Below are 19,403 nucleotides of genomic sequence, written 5' to 3' on the forward strand. Positions count from 1 at the left end.
AAAGAGTACAGAATTAACCAATATGACGCAACAGGGTGTGTATTATGGTCTAGTAATGACATGCCTTAATGGTAGTTTGGCATGAGGTGAAAGATGGGGGCACTGGCTTCCAAGAGGTGTGTCATGATTACCATAATCCACACCCTAATGTCTGAGATTATACACTGTTTTCCTTGCATGTAGCATGAGCACACACATTTTAAGATGAATACCACTTAAAACTAAGTGTATGGTTACATTTGATACCTGTCCTGAATGTCTTAAAAGTAGTGTTTTGTCATCAGTGCTTGATGATTAAAAAAAGTTACACAAACCACAATCATTTTTAAAATGAATGTGCTCATTTATAAAAAATTTGAAAGCATTTTGCTAAACTGAATAAAAAAAAGTGATTGTACTGGATTGAAAATAAATTAAAATCTTAAAGTTCTGAATATATTCATTTTACACATTTAATGTGAAAGAAATCAAGTTAGTGAAGTTTATTGGGGCAGCCCTAAAATTGTTCTGTTAAAAAATGCATCTGAGAAATATGAAAAGAACATTTTAATAGTAGATTCTCACTTGCGAAGATAAATAAAATCCATCATCTGGTCCAGTTTGCTCAGCCCAAATCTTAGTTGCTTCTTCCCAAGACATACCTCTTTCTACACTGATCTAGAAGAGACATTAAAACAAGGATGTTTAAACACATTTTGGAACAATTACTGAGATTACATACAAACAATTAAGTTAAAACAATTAACAGTGCTCTTTAAAAGAAGACAAGGAACTTCATTCTTTCAGTAACAGGTTTACAAGCCTCCATAGTGGGATGCCAAGTCTCAATTTAAGAACCGAAGTTTCAAATTAAGGATTTTCAAGGGCAACTAAAGTCATGGCAGTTTGAAGAAACATGGAATTAACTTACTGTGTATAATTCTACATGTCCAGAGGTAGAGTATCCTGGAGTTAAAAACTTCTTAGTATCTGCCTTTCTGACCTTCTCATCTCCAGACCCAAGATCTTAAAAAAACAAACCAAGAACAGAAGAATTTGTGTAAGAGAAGCAGATTAAGGAGCAGAAAAAAATTTAAGAAATTTGTTTTACTTACCTAAAATACCCATGTCATATCTTCCATTCTTTTTAGCATTTTGTATAACTGCATTTAACGTATCCGAGAAATACTGGAATAAAGCATTCTGCTGATGCACCTCCATACCCAGAATTCTATTCAGGAACTTTCCTATATTGTTGTAATCTAAAAAGAATCACATATGATGTATAAAGTGCACAGCTTAGGAGAGAGAATTCTGGTACAAGTTAAGTCCTAAACTAGAATTCAAATGTTTTAAAAATTAACTAAAATCAAATTTCTCAAACAATCAAAGCAAAACATGTGATTTTGAAATAAAGCATACATTTCTTAAAGAGATTAACTTCAAATCTAGACAAAAATGAAAGAAAAGTTTCAGGTGCCACATTTACCCCCAAATCTCACTGCCAGGTCTGTGGTTTTATAATCACAAAAGTGATTTCTGATTTGACAATAAATTATACATCAGCGATCAACATTGACAGATATACCAAAAACAATACCTTTATCAAGTGTCAGAATTCCTGATCGGTCTTCTACATTTATTAGGCCCACACCTATTAATCCTTGCCGAACATCTAGGGGAAGAAAAAGTTACAAGGACTGAAGCCATCTTTGTCCTGTCCTCTGAATAAGCATATCATTGCCAAGAAAATGAAAATAGCTAGGAAAGCAGTATTTGTGTAACCTCTGGAGCAGCAGATAATCCCCACTCCTGCCCCAAAAATCCAATTCCAAATCTTTGCACAACTCATTTTTATTTTTATATATATATATATATAAAAATTTGTGACTGATCCATATGCTAGGAAGTCACAATACAAAGCCTTAGCTTCTGGTCCAGTCGAAACATGGGTAGAGAAGGATACCAATCTTACTACATTTTTGATCAACCAAAGAGCAAAATAAGCTTTTTAAAAAGGGTGACAACCAGGCAAGGTTTTTAAACAGTTGCTGGTAGTACTGTGGTTAAATAGCCATAACTAGACAAGATTGTAGCATTCCCTGAAATTGGTACCCATAGGAAAACAGAATTTAAAGAGAATTTAACTTCAAATTTTCCTATGCAGACAATAACCATATATGTTCCTTTAAACATTTTTATGGGAATTATATTCAGCTGTATTTATCATGGGGGAAATGGATCTCATGTTTGGGTTATGAACTAGTACATAAAATTCACAAGTTAATTTAAACAAAATTAGAAGAACTGTACTGGTAATATGAACAGAATTAAGCCACTTGATATCAAGAATAATTCTTTACATTTAAACCTAACTCACTACCATTTAGAAAAACAGAAATAAGTGTTTTTGAAAAAGGATGACCAAAAACTAGAGGCTAGAAAGCAGTGAATTACAATTACCTTTAAAAAATTCTCCAGGATAGTCAGCAGGTGGGGACACCATTGGGGAATCTAAATTCACAATGGATTTCATAACTATCTCCAAAGCATTTCTGCCATACTGTATTAAGAAAAAAGATTAAGGTACAGTACTGTAAAAATTTTGCATATGGGTTAAGCCTCAGAATCATACTATGCATGCTGATATACACCACGGGTTAAAGAACTATTTTTAATCCTTGCCTGAATATAGTTTTTCCATTCATAATCCAAGTTACAAACAACCAAATTAGAGCATGGAAGAAGAACATGGGAAAATGCTAATGAATTTCTCAGTTTAACAAAATGTATTGTATGGTAATAGCCCAGTCTGTTAATTTCTCCTTAACATGCTCATTTCCCAAGGTTCAGGATGCTCAACATATTGACTGAAAGACAGCACACTGCTTAGGGTTAAAACATGGAACTTTACCTGGAACTTTAGATTAAGTCATCTATATATGCTGTAATTTTACATGGCACTTTCTAAGCAGAGTACAACATTCCCGCCCCAAACAGCAGGCAGAGAAAGAAGCAAAATGCAACAGTTCAAAAAAGAAGAATGAGGGGGGGATTCCTCCACAGGCACAGGTAGCTTTTCATTTTGTCTAGTATAAGTATTGTTGCAATCTGTTTTTATTTAAAAAACAAACAAAACAAAACAAAAAAAACAAAGATGTCACCTTGTTGTCAAAGTTGAACCTGCTAAGGTCTCGAGTTTCTGTTGCTCTTCTGTCACCGTGAGTGAGAGCTCCCTGTCAAGACAATATCTTTGTAATTAAAACATACAAAAGATCTCTGTACTGAAAAATAAACTCTGTACACTGCTTTAACTGAGCTATATGTAACAGTCTTACCAAGCTCTCTAATCTTTTGGCAACTATAGATGCAAATCTTTGCTCTCCTGCCAATTCGGAAATTAGGAACACATACTCTGGTGCAGTAACTTGGTTTGATCGGTGAGTTCTTCCTGTGTATTTAAAAGTGAGAAAAAAGTGTTACAAAAACCAACCAGGAGCTCCACAGAACATTTGATGGGAAAGTAGAACGAAGTCTCCTCTAGAATCCTAAACAAGCAATTGGGAGACACTGATACTTTTGCCACACACAGACTTAATACATTCTTAAGCAGAGTCAATGTGATAGGGACTAAAAAAATTCAGAAAAACATACTATTTATATACCAGTTTTAGATAAATCCTGTAAAGAGAAACAAGTAACTGCTATGCACAAAGGAGAAATGTTTGTGGATGCACATACTATGAAACAAGGTATACTACCAATTTTGCTTAGGCTTTTTACACTATGCCTACAGGTAAAAATTCTACTGAGGGGCATAGACAGTTGGCCTTACTATGGGATGGGCAGAGGGGTGGAGCTTAAATATAACTAAACTTAGCAATCCTGCTGCTCCACTAGCAAGACAACATTTAGAAAATTGTTGATTATGCTGTAAATACTACTGTAAAACTATGTGCAGATGAACATTACCAAATGCAAACACTCCAAATTTCTGATTACTTCATGAAGATGCACAGAACATGCAAAACAACTAATTCTAGCATTTACAAATCTCTGCATATTTATTCACCAGAATTAGAGAGAGAACTCACAGAATACTCCATATTATACCAAAACTAACCATCGACATGCCCGGTGCAGAAGATTATTTCTGAACTTGATGAATTAAAACACAGACATTAACTCACCAAATTGCTGTATTGCTCTATCTGCACTCCATGGTAACTCCAAAGTCATGTGCACTCTCCGCCTCTGATTTTTAGCTCTACGGTCGGCTTGTAATGAAATACCTGAGCTGGCAGCTTCTGAGATGATGGCAATGTTCTTTTACATAGAAGAAAAATTAGCAGTGAGTTTGAGACCAAACCTTAGTTTCCAGATCTGTGAAAAAACAGCTGATTTTGGAATTGCCGATTGCTACGTGACTGGAGCTACACCACTAGCTTTGGTACTTGTCACATGGAGGGTGGGGGGAGGAGAAGGAGAATCAGCTTTAATCTTCTTGCATTTAGGCTAAACAAATGCTACAGAGGCACACAGCCCTTGAGAGAGGAAAGGGGGTTATATCAACTTTACTTCCCCAGCAACTCCCTCTTGCAGTTGGAGAACAGCAGGGATCTGCATCCAGTCCTGCCATGGCAGAGGAGAGGCTCCTGTGATGTAGGCCAGCCCCTCATGAAAGAAAGGGAGAAAAACTCCTATAGCAACTAAGGTGGCAGCTGACCACAAGCAATATGAATTATAAGGCTGCTGCACTGGATAAGGGTACCTTGATAGCCAAGTACAAAACCATTTTGGCATTTGATCCTCAGATGAAAATACTCAAGTATTTATAAAACAGGATAAAAGATTTAAATATTTACATGCAACTTGTAACAAAACTGCAACAGCGAAGTTAAGTTACAACTCACTTAAACAATTTAGTGAGGGTAGTAAGATAACAACCAAGCTAAAAAAAATAGGCTCTCTGTAGTCTGAGGAGTTACTTTTAACAGTAGCCAGTGTAAAACTTTCAGATGGAAAACATGATTTCTCAAGTTGGTCTGTGTGCATCTCACAGGACTGTGGGTATAGGCAATATGGAGAGGCTCTAACTTATGAATATTGTACGAGACCATTAATTAGAACATTTACTGTATGAATATATTGATTGAGTTTACTAGCAGGCTGTTGGAAAAACAAGCAGGAAGGCAAGACAGTGACTCCATACGAGACACCTCCAGCCAAACACTTTGAGGGGAATCAAAAGACAATGCCTGAGCTATTAAATGGGAAGATCTTAGCTCCTTGGCTCCAGCCAAGTTAACAGCTTGTTTTGCAAAGGCTGGGAACCAAAAGGTCTATCAGAGTGACAAGGCAGGTAAGAAAATATTTTATTGGACCTACTTCGGTTGATGGAAGGTACAAGCTTTTGAACTACAGAGTTCTTCAGGTCTGGGGGTGTTCTTTCCTCAGAACTCAAGAACTCTGTGTAGTTCGAAAGCTTGTACCTTCGATCAACAGAAGTTGGTCCAATAAAATATATTGCTTCAACTACCTTGTCTTTCTCATATCCTGGGGCCAACATGGCTACAACACTGCAAAAGGCCTACAAACAGTTAAAGTTGCTCAATCTAGTGTGGAAACAGTAGTTGGCAGCTATTCATGGGGGGACAGACACCAACCTGTGGGTCTGAAGAAGTTAGGCCTTCCTAAGCTTCCAGGAAGCTGGTAAGCCTTTAGGTAAGACAGACAGACATGTGGAACTTTAGTTTTAAAGCCTCTTTTCTCTTGTTTTGTTCCTACTGTTAAATACTTTGATTTAAAAAGGCTGTTTTGAGTCACTAATGCACTGGTTAGAAGCTCTCAGAGGGAAGAACTGGAGGTACATGAACCCAGCTGGATCTGTTGGGGGTAAGTATGGTTGAGCCAGTGTCCTGCAGTGCAGAACCCAGTCTAAGACCCGGAGAAGTTGCATGATTCCATCGCAGGAGAGGTGAGGTCATGAGGCCTGAAACATAAGCGGGTGCGCTCAATGAACTCAGCAAGGGGTCAGAGGTGCAGCTAGTCCGATAACTGTGTCCCTGTTTAGTTGAGGGTCAGCTATATCACTCAGGCCTCCACAGCTTCTACAACAGGGGTGGGCAAACTATGGCCCGGGGGCCACATCTGGCCCTCCAAACGTTTTAATCCAGCCCTCGTGCTCCTGCTGGGGAGCGGAATTGGGGGCTTGTCCCGCTCTGCGTGGCTCCTGGAAGCACGTGTCAACTTGAATTTGAGTCTCCCCTTTTAAACAGAAAAGACTTAAAGCTACAGGTTAAATTCCCATTCCCAGCTGAAAAAGCCTGTTGGACCTTCAGGGCATTCCATAGAAGTCATGTATCTGACAGAGCTTTTAGGAGCAAAATGGGTATATGATTCTGTGGATCAGTTAATTTCCATTATACTGTGCTGCTAAGACTGTGGTTGGAACGGCACATTTTAATAGTCTAGCGCCTACAGCTTGTGGATAGACCTGCTATAATTTCTCCAACATAAAACTATTCCTTGAAGTTACACAGAAGTAGTTTACCTTGTCTCCATCCATGAATCTCTGCTTTTCTGTGATATTTAGAATTTCAACAGGTACATCAAGTTCAGACCTTGACTCATAAGATATGCTGCCATCATCATTGCTTACAACTCTCCCTTTGCGGCCTGTCATCTTTAAAACAAAGGAATATTTTTAACCTTATCATAGAGGTGCTGAAATGATCGAACATGAAATTACTTCAAACATCAGTGCTATTTATTCACACACTACCCTTAGAGGACAGCAAACAATTCACTGCAAGTATCCAAAGACTAAGATACATTTTATAACTGAAGCTGCCTGATTGAGGCAATACTGAGCAGTGCACAATACTCCTATTTGGGAATAACCTTGAGAATCAAAAAGGCAACCCAATAAAGCAGAGGTTACCAATCTTAGTGTTTTTTTATTGCCTGATAATGGAAGCATCATTAGTAACTAGAGAATTTAACTGTTACTGTAGTTAAGTCATGGAACTCGTAAGTCTAAGACCTTGTCTACACAAACAATTAGGCAGCAGCAAGTTGCAGTGTGAATTTACTCTGCAATAGCCTGCCACGGTCTGTGTGCACCCTCCCGATGCATAGAATCACAGGACTGGAAGGGACCTCAAGAGGTCATCTAGTCCAGTCCAACTATCACTCATGGCAGGACTAAGCATGTTAACAGAGTGCTTTGATCTGAGTTAGTCCCCTTTGAACAGAACTAGCTCAAAACATGTTAACAAAACACCCTGCTGATGTGCGTTGTCCGTGGACAGCTAGACTGTGACTGGATAGTAGTGCAAGGTAGATTCACACACCAGCTTGCCGTGATCTAATTGTTCATGTAGACAAGCCATAATATTTAGTAAATGGAAGTATGGAAAGCTGTGAAGGATGATTGCTGATCCAGGGAGCACAGTGTCAAGCTGCTAGGAACATCACAGAAATGATGCTTGTAAGGGGAGGAATTTAAGAGCACTGAAGAAAGGAACTAGAACTCCAAAGAACTTCACTGAAAGTAAGAGGGTCTCTTCTGAACTAAGGGAACAAAGAATGTTTCTGCTGGACAGACAGGTAAGTCTACAGGAGAAATTTTCTTATTGTTAGTGAGTAAAAATGTTGCCCCTTATGTGAAGCTTTACACACATGCCCTCCCTGGTCCTCAACTCCACTCTGAGTCCTCCCTGCCTGGATTTTTGGGAGAGAAACCTGGAGTTAAAAGAATAGCATAGTCATATGTTGCTACACACAGTATATCAGCTTTAGCTAACTAGTCAGGAAATTAAGAAACAGTACAAAGACAGACAGAAGCCAGCATTTCTCACCCAATGAGGAAACTCCTACTAACAATTATTTTAACAGAAAAATAAAATCAGAGTTTTTCCTCAGTCCTTATCTATTCAAATCCCTTCTCTTCACCAGTCTTTACATTTCATTCTATAGCGTTGGGAGTTATAAGGACCTGCAAGACTAATGAACTTATCAGCTTAATCCTCTAATATGCAGCTCACATCACTACACATCTTGAAAAATAGTAATACCACAATCAGATTTCTAAAATACATGTAAACATTGAGTGAAATGGAGGGAAACAGCAAATTCTTCACTTGCAATAGTCACACTGGACCTACCTCAGCCACATTCTCAGGACCACCAAGTTCATCTATAAGTTCATCCAAAGTATTAGGAGGAAGGTCTTCAGCTAGTTTTTCCAGTTTATCAAGCAATTCTTTTTTCATCTGCTGGGCTCTTTCAACAGCATCTTGACTTGTTACAAAGCTGCTGTTAGTATTACTGTTAGCTGAAATTTATAGACAAAAACAATTCCTTAAGAAGTTAAGCTTTTTTAAATGTTTTGCAATTGTTGAGAAAAAGTAGAGAGACTCTAAATAATTCCAAAACTCATTCATACCCGATGTATTGGTACTAGAAGCAGTGGTAACAGCAACGGAAGAAAAACTGCTAGGTCGTTTTGATCCAAGACCAGAAGCTAATAAGGCACTCTGAATGGAATCTGGGTCTATACTTTTCTTCTTTTTCTTGTCTTTATTTTTCTTATGGTCTTTTCTAATTAACCAGGGATCTGAAGTTAAAGAAAACATTAAGTAAATAGTCAAGACACTTCCCCGCTTTCAAAAAAATTAAACTTTCCTAAGTACAATGACAAATTCTACATATCTACAGTTAAATTCTAGGTCATAAAAGCAGTTTAAAAAATACTTTAAAAAGATATGTCAAGTACAGCTATCATAGGTAAACCACTTAGCATAAAATGACAGTTTTAGAACTATTTAATTTCAGGACCTAAACCTCTGCCCCGATATAACACGAATTCGGATATAACGCGGTAAAGCAGTGCTCGGGGAGGGGGCGCACTCCGGCAGATCAAAGCAGATAACGCCGTTTCACCTATAACGCGATATGATTTTTTGGCTCCCAAGGACAGCGTTATATCGGGGTAGAGGTGTACTTCTTCACATTATACATTTATAACAAATGCCCTCTATTTTGCCTCATACTGAAGTGTTAAATAAAGTTATATTTGACATGTAATATTCAGAAATACAGCTAAATTCTTAATGAAGAGTATTCACGTTATCTTACCATCTTCATCATCCTCACTAGATTCATCTCTGAATGGGTTGAAGTCATCATCATCTCCAGAACTCAAAAACTTAGAGCTCTCGTTGTCACTTTCTTCATTGTCTGAGGCATCAGACTCGCTTTCACTCTCATCGGAACTGCTCCCAGCGAGGCCACTTGTTTTACGAGCTTTCTTGGTTTCTCTAGTTATTTCCTCACCTATTTTCCCCCAAAATAAGAATGAATTTAGAGATCTGTAGTCTATTTTTCACAGTTTGTTTTCATACCTCTGCAGTGACTAGGAAAAAAATGGAGCCTCAGTACTGAAATGGGGCTTTTGGGTGAATCGTAACTGAAAGTACATGAATTTAACAGTTTAAATCTTTAAGTTTTTTGGTGAGTCACAAAGGTTGCAACTTTCCTGCATATCTATACTATCAAACAGATAGAAGGTGCAAGATTTGGTCCTCCAATAACCAGATTCCATTAGCTGTCCCAATCGTTTCCATTTGCCACCCATAAAAAGATTCTTCTACAAAGAATCTTATTCTGTGCAATTCTCCAAGTGCTGCCATTACCTCAATAGTATAAGAAATACATAAAAATAGCAGCTTACACACTTTACCTTTCCGTTTCTTTATTTTATTCTCCTTGCAAGGACTGTCCCTAGGTGAATTGTTATTACTTTGAGCAGTCAGATCTATTCCCAGCAAACTAAAAAGCTTCTTCCTGTCAGGAGCTGGGAAGTGCTTCTCAATGAGAGACTGCAATACTCCTCTGTGTAAGGAAAAACAATTAAGAATGAATGTTCCTCAGCCCAATTTTCATCTAAGAAAAAAAAATGGTTATATAGCGACTTTTCAGTTTTCCCCAAAACTTTGGCACTAAAATTCACTCAGACACACTGATACAGTAGCAAAAAAAGGAAAACTTACTTTGCTGTGGAAACAAAGTCATTCAATTCTCCACCACCCTCCTCTAAGGCTTCTAACGTTCTTGCTTCTCCTGTGGACTGTAGTCCAATAACAACACACTGTAAAGGGGAAAAAAAAAAAATACAGTTAACACAAAGCCTCGAGATTCTGATAAAAAAAAAAAAGCATGTATTTTTACTTCTCGCAAGTTAGACAAACAGGGATTCACAATCAAGAACAACCTCAGAAAGCTGAAAAGCATGCCACCACACACCTTCAAAACACATTAGTACTAGGAACAAAGCCATTTGAACAAGTAATTTGGATGGTACTACACTTAGAGAGGTTTCCAAAACATTTTGAACTACTACCAGACTTAAACAACTTACTTTCCCATTCTTGATTTCTTCTCTAGCTAGCTGTACCACCCTTTTGACTTTGGATGCTATGCAGAGGTACTTGAAAAATCTCTGGTGGGCTGACCAAAACTGACCCCACATAGACTTTTTCATGCGTTGCTCTGCATCAATAAGATCAGCTGATTGTTGAAATTTCTCTCTGGCATTCACCCACTGAAGAAGAAATCAAAAGTTTTACATATCACGCCTTTCAAAGTAGACAGATACATTCTACTGCCACTAGATACGTAACAGCCAAAGAAAGAAACATGTGTAGTCTTTTATAGCATTATTAGAATTGAAAAGCAATGGTGGACAATAGAGTACACAATAACGAATGGTCCTCTGACAGAAGATCCAACACCAAATAAGTATATAGCAAAATGTTTCATGTGAGTGAGCTAAAGAAACACTGTTCTGAAAACAAACAACTGCCTGCCAGAAACTAGAGACAAACTATGAAAAGCGACTGTTATAATCAGGATAGTTTTGTGCAGCACAATTAATGCTGTGAAGTTTTGCAAACTTACCAAGAAGGTTGGCTCAAGAGAAGTACTTCAGAAATCAAACTTGAAGATAGACCTCAGAAAGCATTTAACATGCTTTCATTGCAAATTTAAATATAACAATCATAATATCTCAACATAGATCTTGGTATTTTTACACATGCAATTCTGTACACTATTTGTTCCATTCAATTATCCAATATAAGGTACTCATTTCTACAGTTTTTCTATGTAGAAAAATTGTATTAGTGTATATATACCAAGTAACCAGAAAAGACCATTGCAATAGCCAAGAGTTAAGTGAATTATAGAAACTGCAACTTCCTTGTTTGTAAAGATGGCTCATTAAAATTAAGAGTTATTTTATTTTTAGTACAATTCAACTCAATTTGAACTAAATTTTCATAAGAAGTTTACATAATTTTATATGAGAATTCCTTCTGAAGATTAAGAAGTCTGAATTTTTATAGTGATTCAGACTTGTTATGCACAAGATTGGGAATAAGTAATGTAGTATAAATCTTGAAACCTGTTGTGATTTTGTAATGACTCATTTAAAAATGTTTCTGAAGTAAATTCTTTTAAACTTTTATCTTCCAGAGTAGGAGCAACTCCCTTCTCCAAGGAAAAGCCATATGTAATGGAACCTTCATACTAAAGCAAAGCTAATGGACTTCATTCTTTTCCTATAACAGCAGCATATGCTGTATAATCAGGACACTATGCCTAGTCTGACAGCAAATGATCTCCATCCATTAAGTTCTCAGCCTCTACTAGTTCAAACTGTCATGAATATTTAAAAACTGAATAAATTCTTACCAGTTTCACAGATTTATTATACATTTTAATGTAGTTCTGTGAAAGTAGAACTTCTTCAATTTTGAAGGTCACACCTGAAAAGCTTAACTGTCTTGCTATGTACATTCCTCTCAGTTTCATATCCATAGCAACTATTTCCATGGCACCTACACCTCTGAATAAAACAAAAAAATACAAAGTGGTTTAGAAGTAAATGGCATATTTAAGTACACTGTGAAAAATAAGAAACTAATATTTATTCCATACAACCAATGTGCATGAGCATTACAGTTGTATGATTAAACACAAATCAGAAAATATTAGAGATCAGGTTGCATGCACAACCTTAACTCTGCCCTCTTGTGAATATGCCCTGCAACATGATTGTGTAGATAATTCTCACGCAGCCTATCTTTCGAATGACCTAACACATCCATGGGTAGCCATCTTGTAATTTTTTTCCATTTTTATACTTACACTAATTTCATGCCAAAGTTACAGTTATCTGACAGATTTTTTTATAGGCATTTCTCCAGAGCGTGTTAAATGAGTGCATTTTCTGTTCATTCAGTTACCCATTTATACTGGCATAAGAGCCAAATTTGGCTCTTAAGCAGCCACATGATATAAATTCTTTTCAATCATCAGCACAGCCTTAGGTGCAGGCAGGGGCGAAGGCAGTCAACTATGAAGTTAATTTAGCTGAAAATTTAGGCCTATATATTTAGTATTACTCTTTTCTTGCGTACTTAATACATAGTATGTTTGTACTAGCATAGTCTATTTTGTACTTTTCCTATGACTGGTGAACAGTGTCTGTCATACACAATACAAGATGATACACAAGAGGATCTAAGATTTAGAAAAACGTATGAAATTTAATATTTTTCAAATATTATAACCATGTGAATGGGAATTAAATTGTTAGATGTTACACTTGCATTGTTTTGTATGGCACTTCCCAGGTTTGTTTTTTTTATTTGGACGTTCTGGGGAATGAAATGCCCATTTTCTTTAAAAGGTAGCCTGGTTTTCATTAAATGAGGAACAGTGTAAATTCCATAATCTGGAACTAACTGGCTAAGGACCACCAGAAAGCCCCGAGAAGCAGGACTTTAGCTGACCTTACAAACCGTGCACCAGACCTCCAGAATCCGTTTGCCCCTTCAATACACTTTTTACTTTGTAGCTAAATCTATCCTGTATGAAGTGCACTGGGTGTGTGCATTATGTATTTTTCATGAGGATCAATTAAATCAAAAACAGATTTCACCACAACACCCAATTGCACTTCTCTAATTGAAAACCATTCTACCCCAAACTTTTCCAGCTGTAGAGGTGCTTTAGAAAGTTAATTAAAATTTTTTTTTTAAATGAAGTATATCCTTACGCAAACTCCATTTACTTCATTTTTTGCTAAAAAGTTAAGAAAGGTTCACTTTTAGACACAGAACAAGCCTGAAAGAGTTTCAGGAGAACTGTAAGTGACTGAAAACAGGGTTGAAATGGAAAAATGGAAACCATAACGCAGCCACAACTATAGCTGTTCTTGCTATAATCCTTTAAGACATTACATTACCTTCTTTCAACAGCCTGAATAAAGTCACTGAATTCCCTAAATGGGGTTCCTTCACCCCATATTCCCAGACGGTTCATGTATGCCATATTTCGCGGCTCAGATGCACCTGAAAGAAATAGCACATACTGTACCAATGCCAATAAAAAGTCAGTTTTCTCTAAACGTCTGCATTAAGTAGTACTTACCTGTGGCACTAGCATAAACAACTCTAGCCTTCGGAAGTTTATTCTGAAGCTCCAATACAGCTAAGCCGGTCTTTGTTGGTTTTGAAGAACCAACAGGACACAGATTCTTAGCTTTGTGACATTCATCAAATACTATCTGAACATTAATTAAGGAATAAACATGCCATCCCACAGTCAATATAGTACAGGGTCTTTAGAATGGAGAGGGATTTTTTTAATTGATTTTTGCAGTGAACTCTATACTTTCATTAGCTGTCAGTTTTAATTAGTAAATGTTCTACAGACTTCAGTCAGAAACAATTTGACTAGGCTTTTTTTTTTTTTAAGGCCATGTCAAGACATTCAATTTTAAACTATTCAAATATACAATTACCATAATGTTTTCATGTATTTTTGGAATGAATTCTCTTGAAGTACTATGCATTTCCTCCAAAGATTTCACAGGAAAAAGCCATAAGAACTGGAAAGAAATTACGTATAATTTAACCAAGAGGTAAGGTTTCTCATGACCATATTTCCAGGCTCAACCTGCCTATTTAAACACCAAAGCCTTGATTCTGTTCTCATTCTGGTTTACATCAATGTAAGTTCATTAACTCTATTGAAGTGAATCCCTGATTTACACCAACGTAGGACCAGAATCAAGCTGCTAGTTGGTCACATGTACAGTGTGCTACATGTTTTGAATAAAGCATTTAGAAAACGTTTGTGGTGTCTGATAAATTATATAGTTTCAAATTAATGAAAAACATCCTTCCTAAAATATAACCGTAAATAAAATGTACACGGCTGTCTTGCATCAAAAGATGTGTTTTATATTATGGTTCAATTATTTCTGTTGCAGACTAAGAAATGAAAGGATACAACTCCATCAAAGTCATCGCCGCACCAGTGGAGAAGCTGCTTTAACCTGGTTTTGTATTTACCACCAGATTGACTTTCACCAATAAGAGAAGAGTATGTGGCAAAAATTACACCTTTCTTTACACTCCCATTATGTTTGGAAGAAATTTTTCCATATTTGAACTGCAAGAAAAAAGATAAAGTTATATTTTAGTAAGTTACAAAAATTGGTCTGTCCGCATCTTAGTCAAGAAGAGATACCCCACAACCCAAGTGAATGCTCAAAGAGTGACACTGATTGAAGCACTGATTCGGCATTCCTTACATAACAGTGAAGTCACTAGTGATTTCAATTTATAGGATAAGGTCCCAATTTGCAATCTGGGAATATGGTTAAGAGGATAGTATGGTGGTTCTCTTGTAAGTACATCATGGAAGGTATAAACTTCCATGGCTGCAGATTTTACAGTTTAGGCCCCTAATTTAGGGGTTTCCCCTAGTGTAAAGCCAAGATGTGTCATGAGTCAGAAGCTGCTCAGAATTTTTTTTTCCCTTTTAAGTTGAATACAGCATTTAGCCAAGAGATCAAATTTACAGTGCCTACTATAAGTGAATTGTCTTAACATTCTAAAAAGCAACGATTTACTCATCTGTTTCCTACAGTCATTGGTCCAACAGACTTTAAAAAGAGGAAGCAAAATCATTTCAAGTCAGACAGTGAACATGACCAGTAACAGCACTTAGCTCTTACATAGCAAGGCATTTATCATGAAAAAGAAAAATAAGCAATAAAAATGCCAAACTCAAAAAAATAAAAATAAAAAATGGAAGCAATATTCCCTGCACAGCTCTAAAAGGACTTCTAGTCAGAAGTTAAGGGCACTATTTATGCTTGAAGTTAGGTATATAAGGCTAATTATTTGCAAGTTTAGAGATTAACTGAACAAAATCATCTACATGGCACTTGGAATTATAAAAATGTAGGGTTGGAAGGGACCTCAAGAAGTCATCAACTCCAGCCCCCTGCACTGAGGCAGGACAAAGTAAACCTACACCATCCCTGTTTTTAAAAAAGTCGCCAATGTTGAGGATTCCACAATCTCTCCTGGAAGCCTATTTCAGAGTTTAACTACTCTTAAAAAGTTAAAAAGGTTTTCCTAATGTCTAACCAAAAATCTCCCTTGCTGCAGATTAAGCCCATTACTTCTCATCCTAGCTTCTGTGGACATGGTGAACAATTGTTCACCATCTGCTTTATAACAGACCTTAGCATATTTGGAGATTATTAGCAAAGTCCCCCCTCAGTCATCATCTCTCAAGACTAAACACACGCCCAGTTCTTTTAACCTTTCCTATAGGTCAGGTTTTCTAAAACGTATTTTTGTTCTCCTCTGGACTCTCTCCAGCTTGTCCAAATCTTTCTTAAAATGTAGCACCCAGAGTTGCATCCAGCTGTGGCCTCACCAGTTCCAAGTAGTGGGACAATTACCACATGTGTCTTACATACAACACTCCTGTTAATACACCCCAGAATATAAGCCTTTTTTGCAGTTAAGTCACATTGTTGATTCATTCAATTTGTGATCCACTTCAACCCCCAGATCCTTTTCAGCAGTTCTACCACTTAGCCAGTGACTCCCCCATTTTGTAGTTGTGCATTTGATTTTTGCTTCCTAAGTGAAGTACTTTGCACTGATATTTATTGACTTTAATCTTGTTGAATTCAGACCAATTTGTCAAGCTTTTTTTGAATTCTAATCCTGTCCTCCAAAATGCTTGTAACACCTCCCAGTTTGGAGTCATCTGCAAATTATATACATATACTCTCTATCCATTATCTAAGTCACTAATGAAAGAACTACAGTACCAGACCCGAGACTGACACCTGAGACACCCCACTAGATACACCCTCTCAATTTGACAGTGAAACATTGACAATTACTATGAGTACGGTCTTTCCACCAGTTGTGCACTCACCTTATAGTAATTTCATCTAGATCACATTTCCCCAGTTTTCTTATGAGAAAGACACATTATGACTATGTCAAAAACCTAACTAACATCAAGCTACATTACATCTACTGTTGCACCCGTATCCACTAAGCTGGTAAACCTGTCAAAAAAAGGAAATTAGGTTGGTTTCGCATGATCTGTTCTGGACAAATCCATGCTGGCTACTTCTTATAACCATATTATCCTCCAGGTCCTTACAAACTGATTGTTTAATCATTTGTTCCAGTATCCTTCCAGATATTTAAGTCAGCCAGACTGGTCTATAATTCCCTAGATCCTCTGTTCCCTCTTTTAAAGATAGGTATTTGGCTTGCATTCTTTTTCCCTCATTGTTAATATTAATTGTGTTGAGTATCTGGTCACCATTAATCTGGTTTATTTCAATATAAAATTTAAGAATAGTATTAAACAGTAACATGCATGTCTCATCACACGAGCATACCTAAAGGTTTGCCTCAATTGTACATAGTAAAAAGTTTCCACACCTTGTTTAAGGAATGAACCAAAATATTTTTTGCGCCAATGTCCCTCAAGTCTCTTTCAGCATCATATTTCAGATCATTTGACACACTAAACCTGGATACAAAACAAAAGAGCATATAATCTGTAAAATTATTACAGCAAAAGACCAAAAAAGCCATAATCCAAGACTTTTGTCCAAAAAAGCTTACACTAACTTTAAATACTACAGTAACTACAAAGTTTACCATCACAAATAGTTAACCTACCATATAGCTCTTTTTCTACTCAACAGGTAATTTTCATAGATTATTCCAGCTATGGTCCTTCCTTTTCCTACACCAGCACCATCACCTATCAAGAATCCAGCTCTGTCTCCATTAGGCAGGAATGTTTCATGTTGCTGTGAAAGAAAACATGTTTTAAGTTTTCAAAAATGGATCATTTATAGATTCCGGCAGGGACAGAAGAGTCCACACTATCCCCCTACCACCCTTTCACAAGCTGATCCTGAAAGGCAAAGTTTAGTCCTTCAGTGGACCTTTGTATTCTAAAAATAAAGTTTTTAAAAAATACTATAGTGCAACATACCTGGGCTGCATAAGTAATTGCTTCAAGCTGCAATGCCGACAGCCAACCATTATCAATACTTTCTTCAGATATTGATGTCTGATACCATACTTCAGGAGGGGTTACACTGGATAACGAACTTGTTTCTACTACTGGATCAGGATGACGTAGACCAATTTTTACTAGTTTGGGAAAAAACAGTAGTTCTAAAACATAATTCAGAACAGTTTCATTATTGTTACATTAGTTATTTCAGAAGTGGCTAAATCCCTGAACAACTTCCAAGACTAGATGTTTTTGGTTCACGATTAAGGTTAAATGCAGGACAACTCTAAATCCCTATGCTCTTTTGAATCCAGCTCCTGCTCTTAATATATGAAATGGTGTTCCTTTAAGAAAAAATGCATTAATCCAAGATTTCATATAATGAAAGTAGCTTAAAGGTAACCTTCAAAGCTTTTGAGTTTGTTCACTTTCAGCTTGCAAGACTCGTGGTCCACGAAGATCCACTTCTGCTTTGTCAAAATCTCCCTTTTAAGTTAAAACTACTGGCTCTGAGTTCTGCCTTCCCTCACAGAAAAGTCCCCTGAAGGACTTAAGCTCTGCTCTCTGATGACATCACTGCCATTTTCCTATCAAGAACATATAAATAGCTTTCCTCAACCACTCTATTTACACATTATCTGACCACGTATGCAATCTAGCAATACCATAGCACGGAGTGTGGGAAGAGAAGAGTCTGGCTAGGAGCAGCTCAGATTAGTCAGTGATTAGCACACATTTCCACTGGGTTTGTGATGTCACTAATCCACAAAAAATGAAGTTACATGAACTGAGAGAAAAGGCACTTCCAAGACACACACTCCAAGGAATACAAGACAGAAAAAGAATTTTTAAAATGTTACGAGAACTTAAACATACGCAGTCATATGAGGGCTGTTAGAAAAAAATCCAAAAAGCTTTGCAGGTCACTTAAATAGACTTAATGTTATTGTACCATTGGGTTACAAATAGCAGATGAGACTACAGCAATGTCATCAATATGGGAGCTTAAGGGCATTTGAAAACCAGTTTCTGTTCTGTGACACATTGAATTGCTTAGACTAAACTCCTGTTGAGCTGTAATAAAAAAATAGATTAAGATTTACAATCTTACATTCCTTGGGTTCCCACAGAATCTGTTACATACGTTTCAGTAAAATAATACACTTAGGAGTGCAATTTTACATTAACTGCCCAGAAAAAAAGTGTCATATGTCTTTCCAACACACTGAGCATAATGGGGGTAGCTCTTAAATCTTTTTATTCCAATGAGTGAACTCTTCAACTGAAAGCAGCAGTGAAAGCAAAAATAAAAGGAGATGACTTAGGAGAAGTGGGCTACTATAGTGCTGCTGAAAAGGATAAGGTTTACTTTTTTGGTAAGACTCAGGGAGGAAATTGGTGCCACATCCTGCTGTGGAAAAATAAAGGCAACCAGGATGAAAAGACAGTGGAAAGCAAAACATTTTTCGGACCCATATGCAAAAGAACTATTAATTTTAAAGTTACAACATGGGGTGAAATCCTATTTCCTGTCTATCCTGGAGTTCTACAGAGATGATCTTATTGGTAACTTTTGCCCTTAAAAATATGAACATTTTAGTGGGGGATTGCCTTCAATAGAACTATATTTTCACACAGTATGAACCAGGGGATTCAAACACTGCTTAAAATAATGCTGTAATTTTTTTTAACCTATGTTAGGAACACCATAGGCTATTAAAAGTTAAATTTTTAGCAATTTAATCTACTTGTCATTATTTAGGTTCTATTTCAGGGATCGGCAACCTTTCAGACGCAGTGTGCCGAGTCTTTATTTATTCACTCTAATTTAAGGTTTCGCGTGCCAGTAATACATTTTAACGTTTTTAGAAGGTCTCTTTCTATAAGTCTATAATATATAACTAAACTATTTTTGCATGTAAAGTAAATAAGGTTTTTAAAATGTTTAAGAAGCTTCATTAAAAATTACATTAAAATGCAGAGCCCCCCGGACC

At 36.8% G+C, this 19,403-nt stretch overlaps 1 protein-coding gene across 3 annotated transcripts in view; it reads right to left on the reverse strand.

Moving 5' to 3' along the window:
• The window catches only part of SBNO1 (strawberry notch homolog 1), a 41,839-nt gene that overhangs the window by 5,669 nt on the left and 16,767 nt on the right, over positions 1-19,403 (reverse strand). For all 3 annotated transcript variants that reach the window (XM_024196146.3, XM_024196144.3, XM_026656894.2), the window contains 22 exons: positions 17,386-17,546; positions 17,064-17,197; positions 16,821-16,911; positions 14,344-14,505; positions 13,480-13,615; positions 13,295-13,400; positions 11,737-11,890; positions 10,403-10,585; positions 10,035-10,132; positions 9,725-9,876; positions 9,121-9,318; positions 8,429-8,599; positions 8,148-8,317; positions 6,533-6,664; positions 4,170-4,305; positions 3,318-3,430; positions 3,144-3,215; positions 2,443-2,542; positions 1,580-1,654; positions 1,095-1,241; positions 911-1,005; positions 565-657 (listed from right to left, as the gene is read on the reverse strand). In XM_024196146.3, coding sequence (XP_024051914.1) covers positions 565-657; positions 911-1,005; positions 1,095-1,241; positions 1,580-1,654; positions 2,443-2,542; positions 3,144-3,215; positions 3,318-3,430; positions 4,170-4,305; positions 6,533-6,664; positions 8,148-8,317; positions 8,429-8,599; positions 9,121-9,318; positions 9,725-9,876; positions 10,035-10,132; positions 10,403-10,585; positions 11,737-11,890; positions 13,295-13,400; positions 13,480-13,615; positions 14,344-14,505; positions 16,821-16,911; positions 17,064-17,197; positions 17,386-17,546 — 2,879 coding nt within the window. The remainder of the gene's footprint in view (positions 1-564; positions 658-910; positions 1,006-1,094; positions 1,242-1,579; positions 1,655-2,442; positions 2,543-3,143; positions 3,216-3,317; positions 3,431-4,169; positions 4,306-6,532; positions 6,665-8,147; positions 8,318-8,428; positions 8,600-9,120; positions 9,319-9,724; positions 9,877-10,034; positions 10,133-10,402; positions 10,586-11,736; positions 11,891-13,294; positions 13,401-13,479; positions 13,616-14,343; positions 14,506-16,820; positions 16,912-17,063; positions 17,198-17,385; positions 17,547-19,403) is intronic.

The sequence above is a fragment of the Terrapene carolina genome, unplaced genomic scaffold, assembly GCF_002925995.2.
Source record: "Terrapene carolina triunguis isolate 2854851 unplaced genomic scaffold, T_m_triunguis-2.0 Scaffold234, whole genome shotgun sequence".
Classification (NCBI taxonomy): Eukaryota; Metazoa; Chordata; order Testudines; family Emydidae; genus Terrapene; species Terrapene triunguis.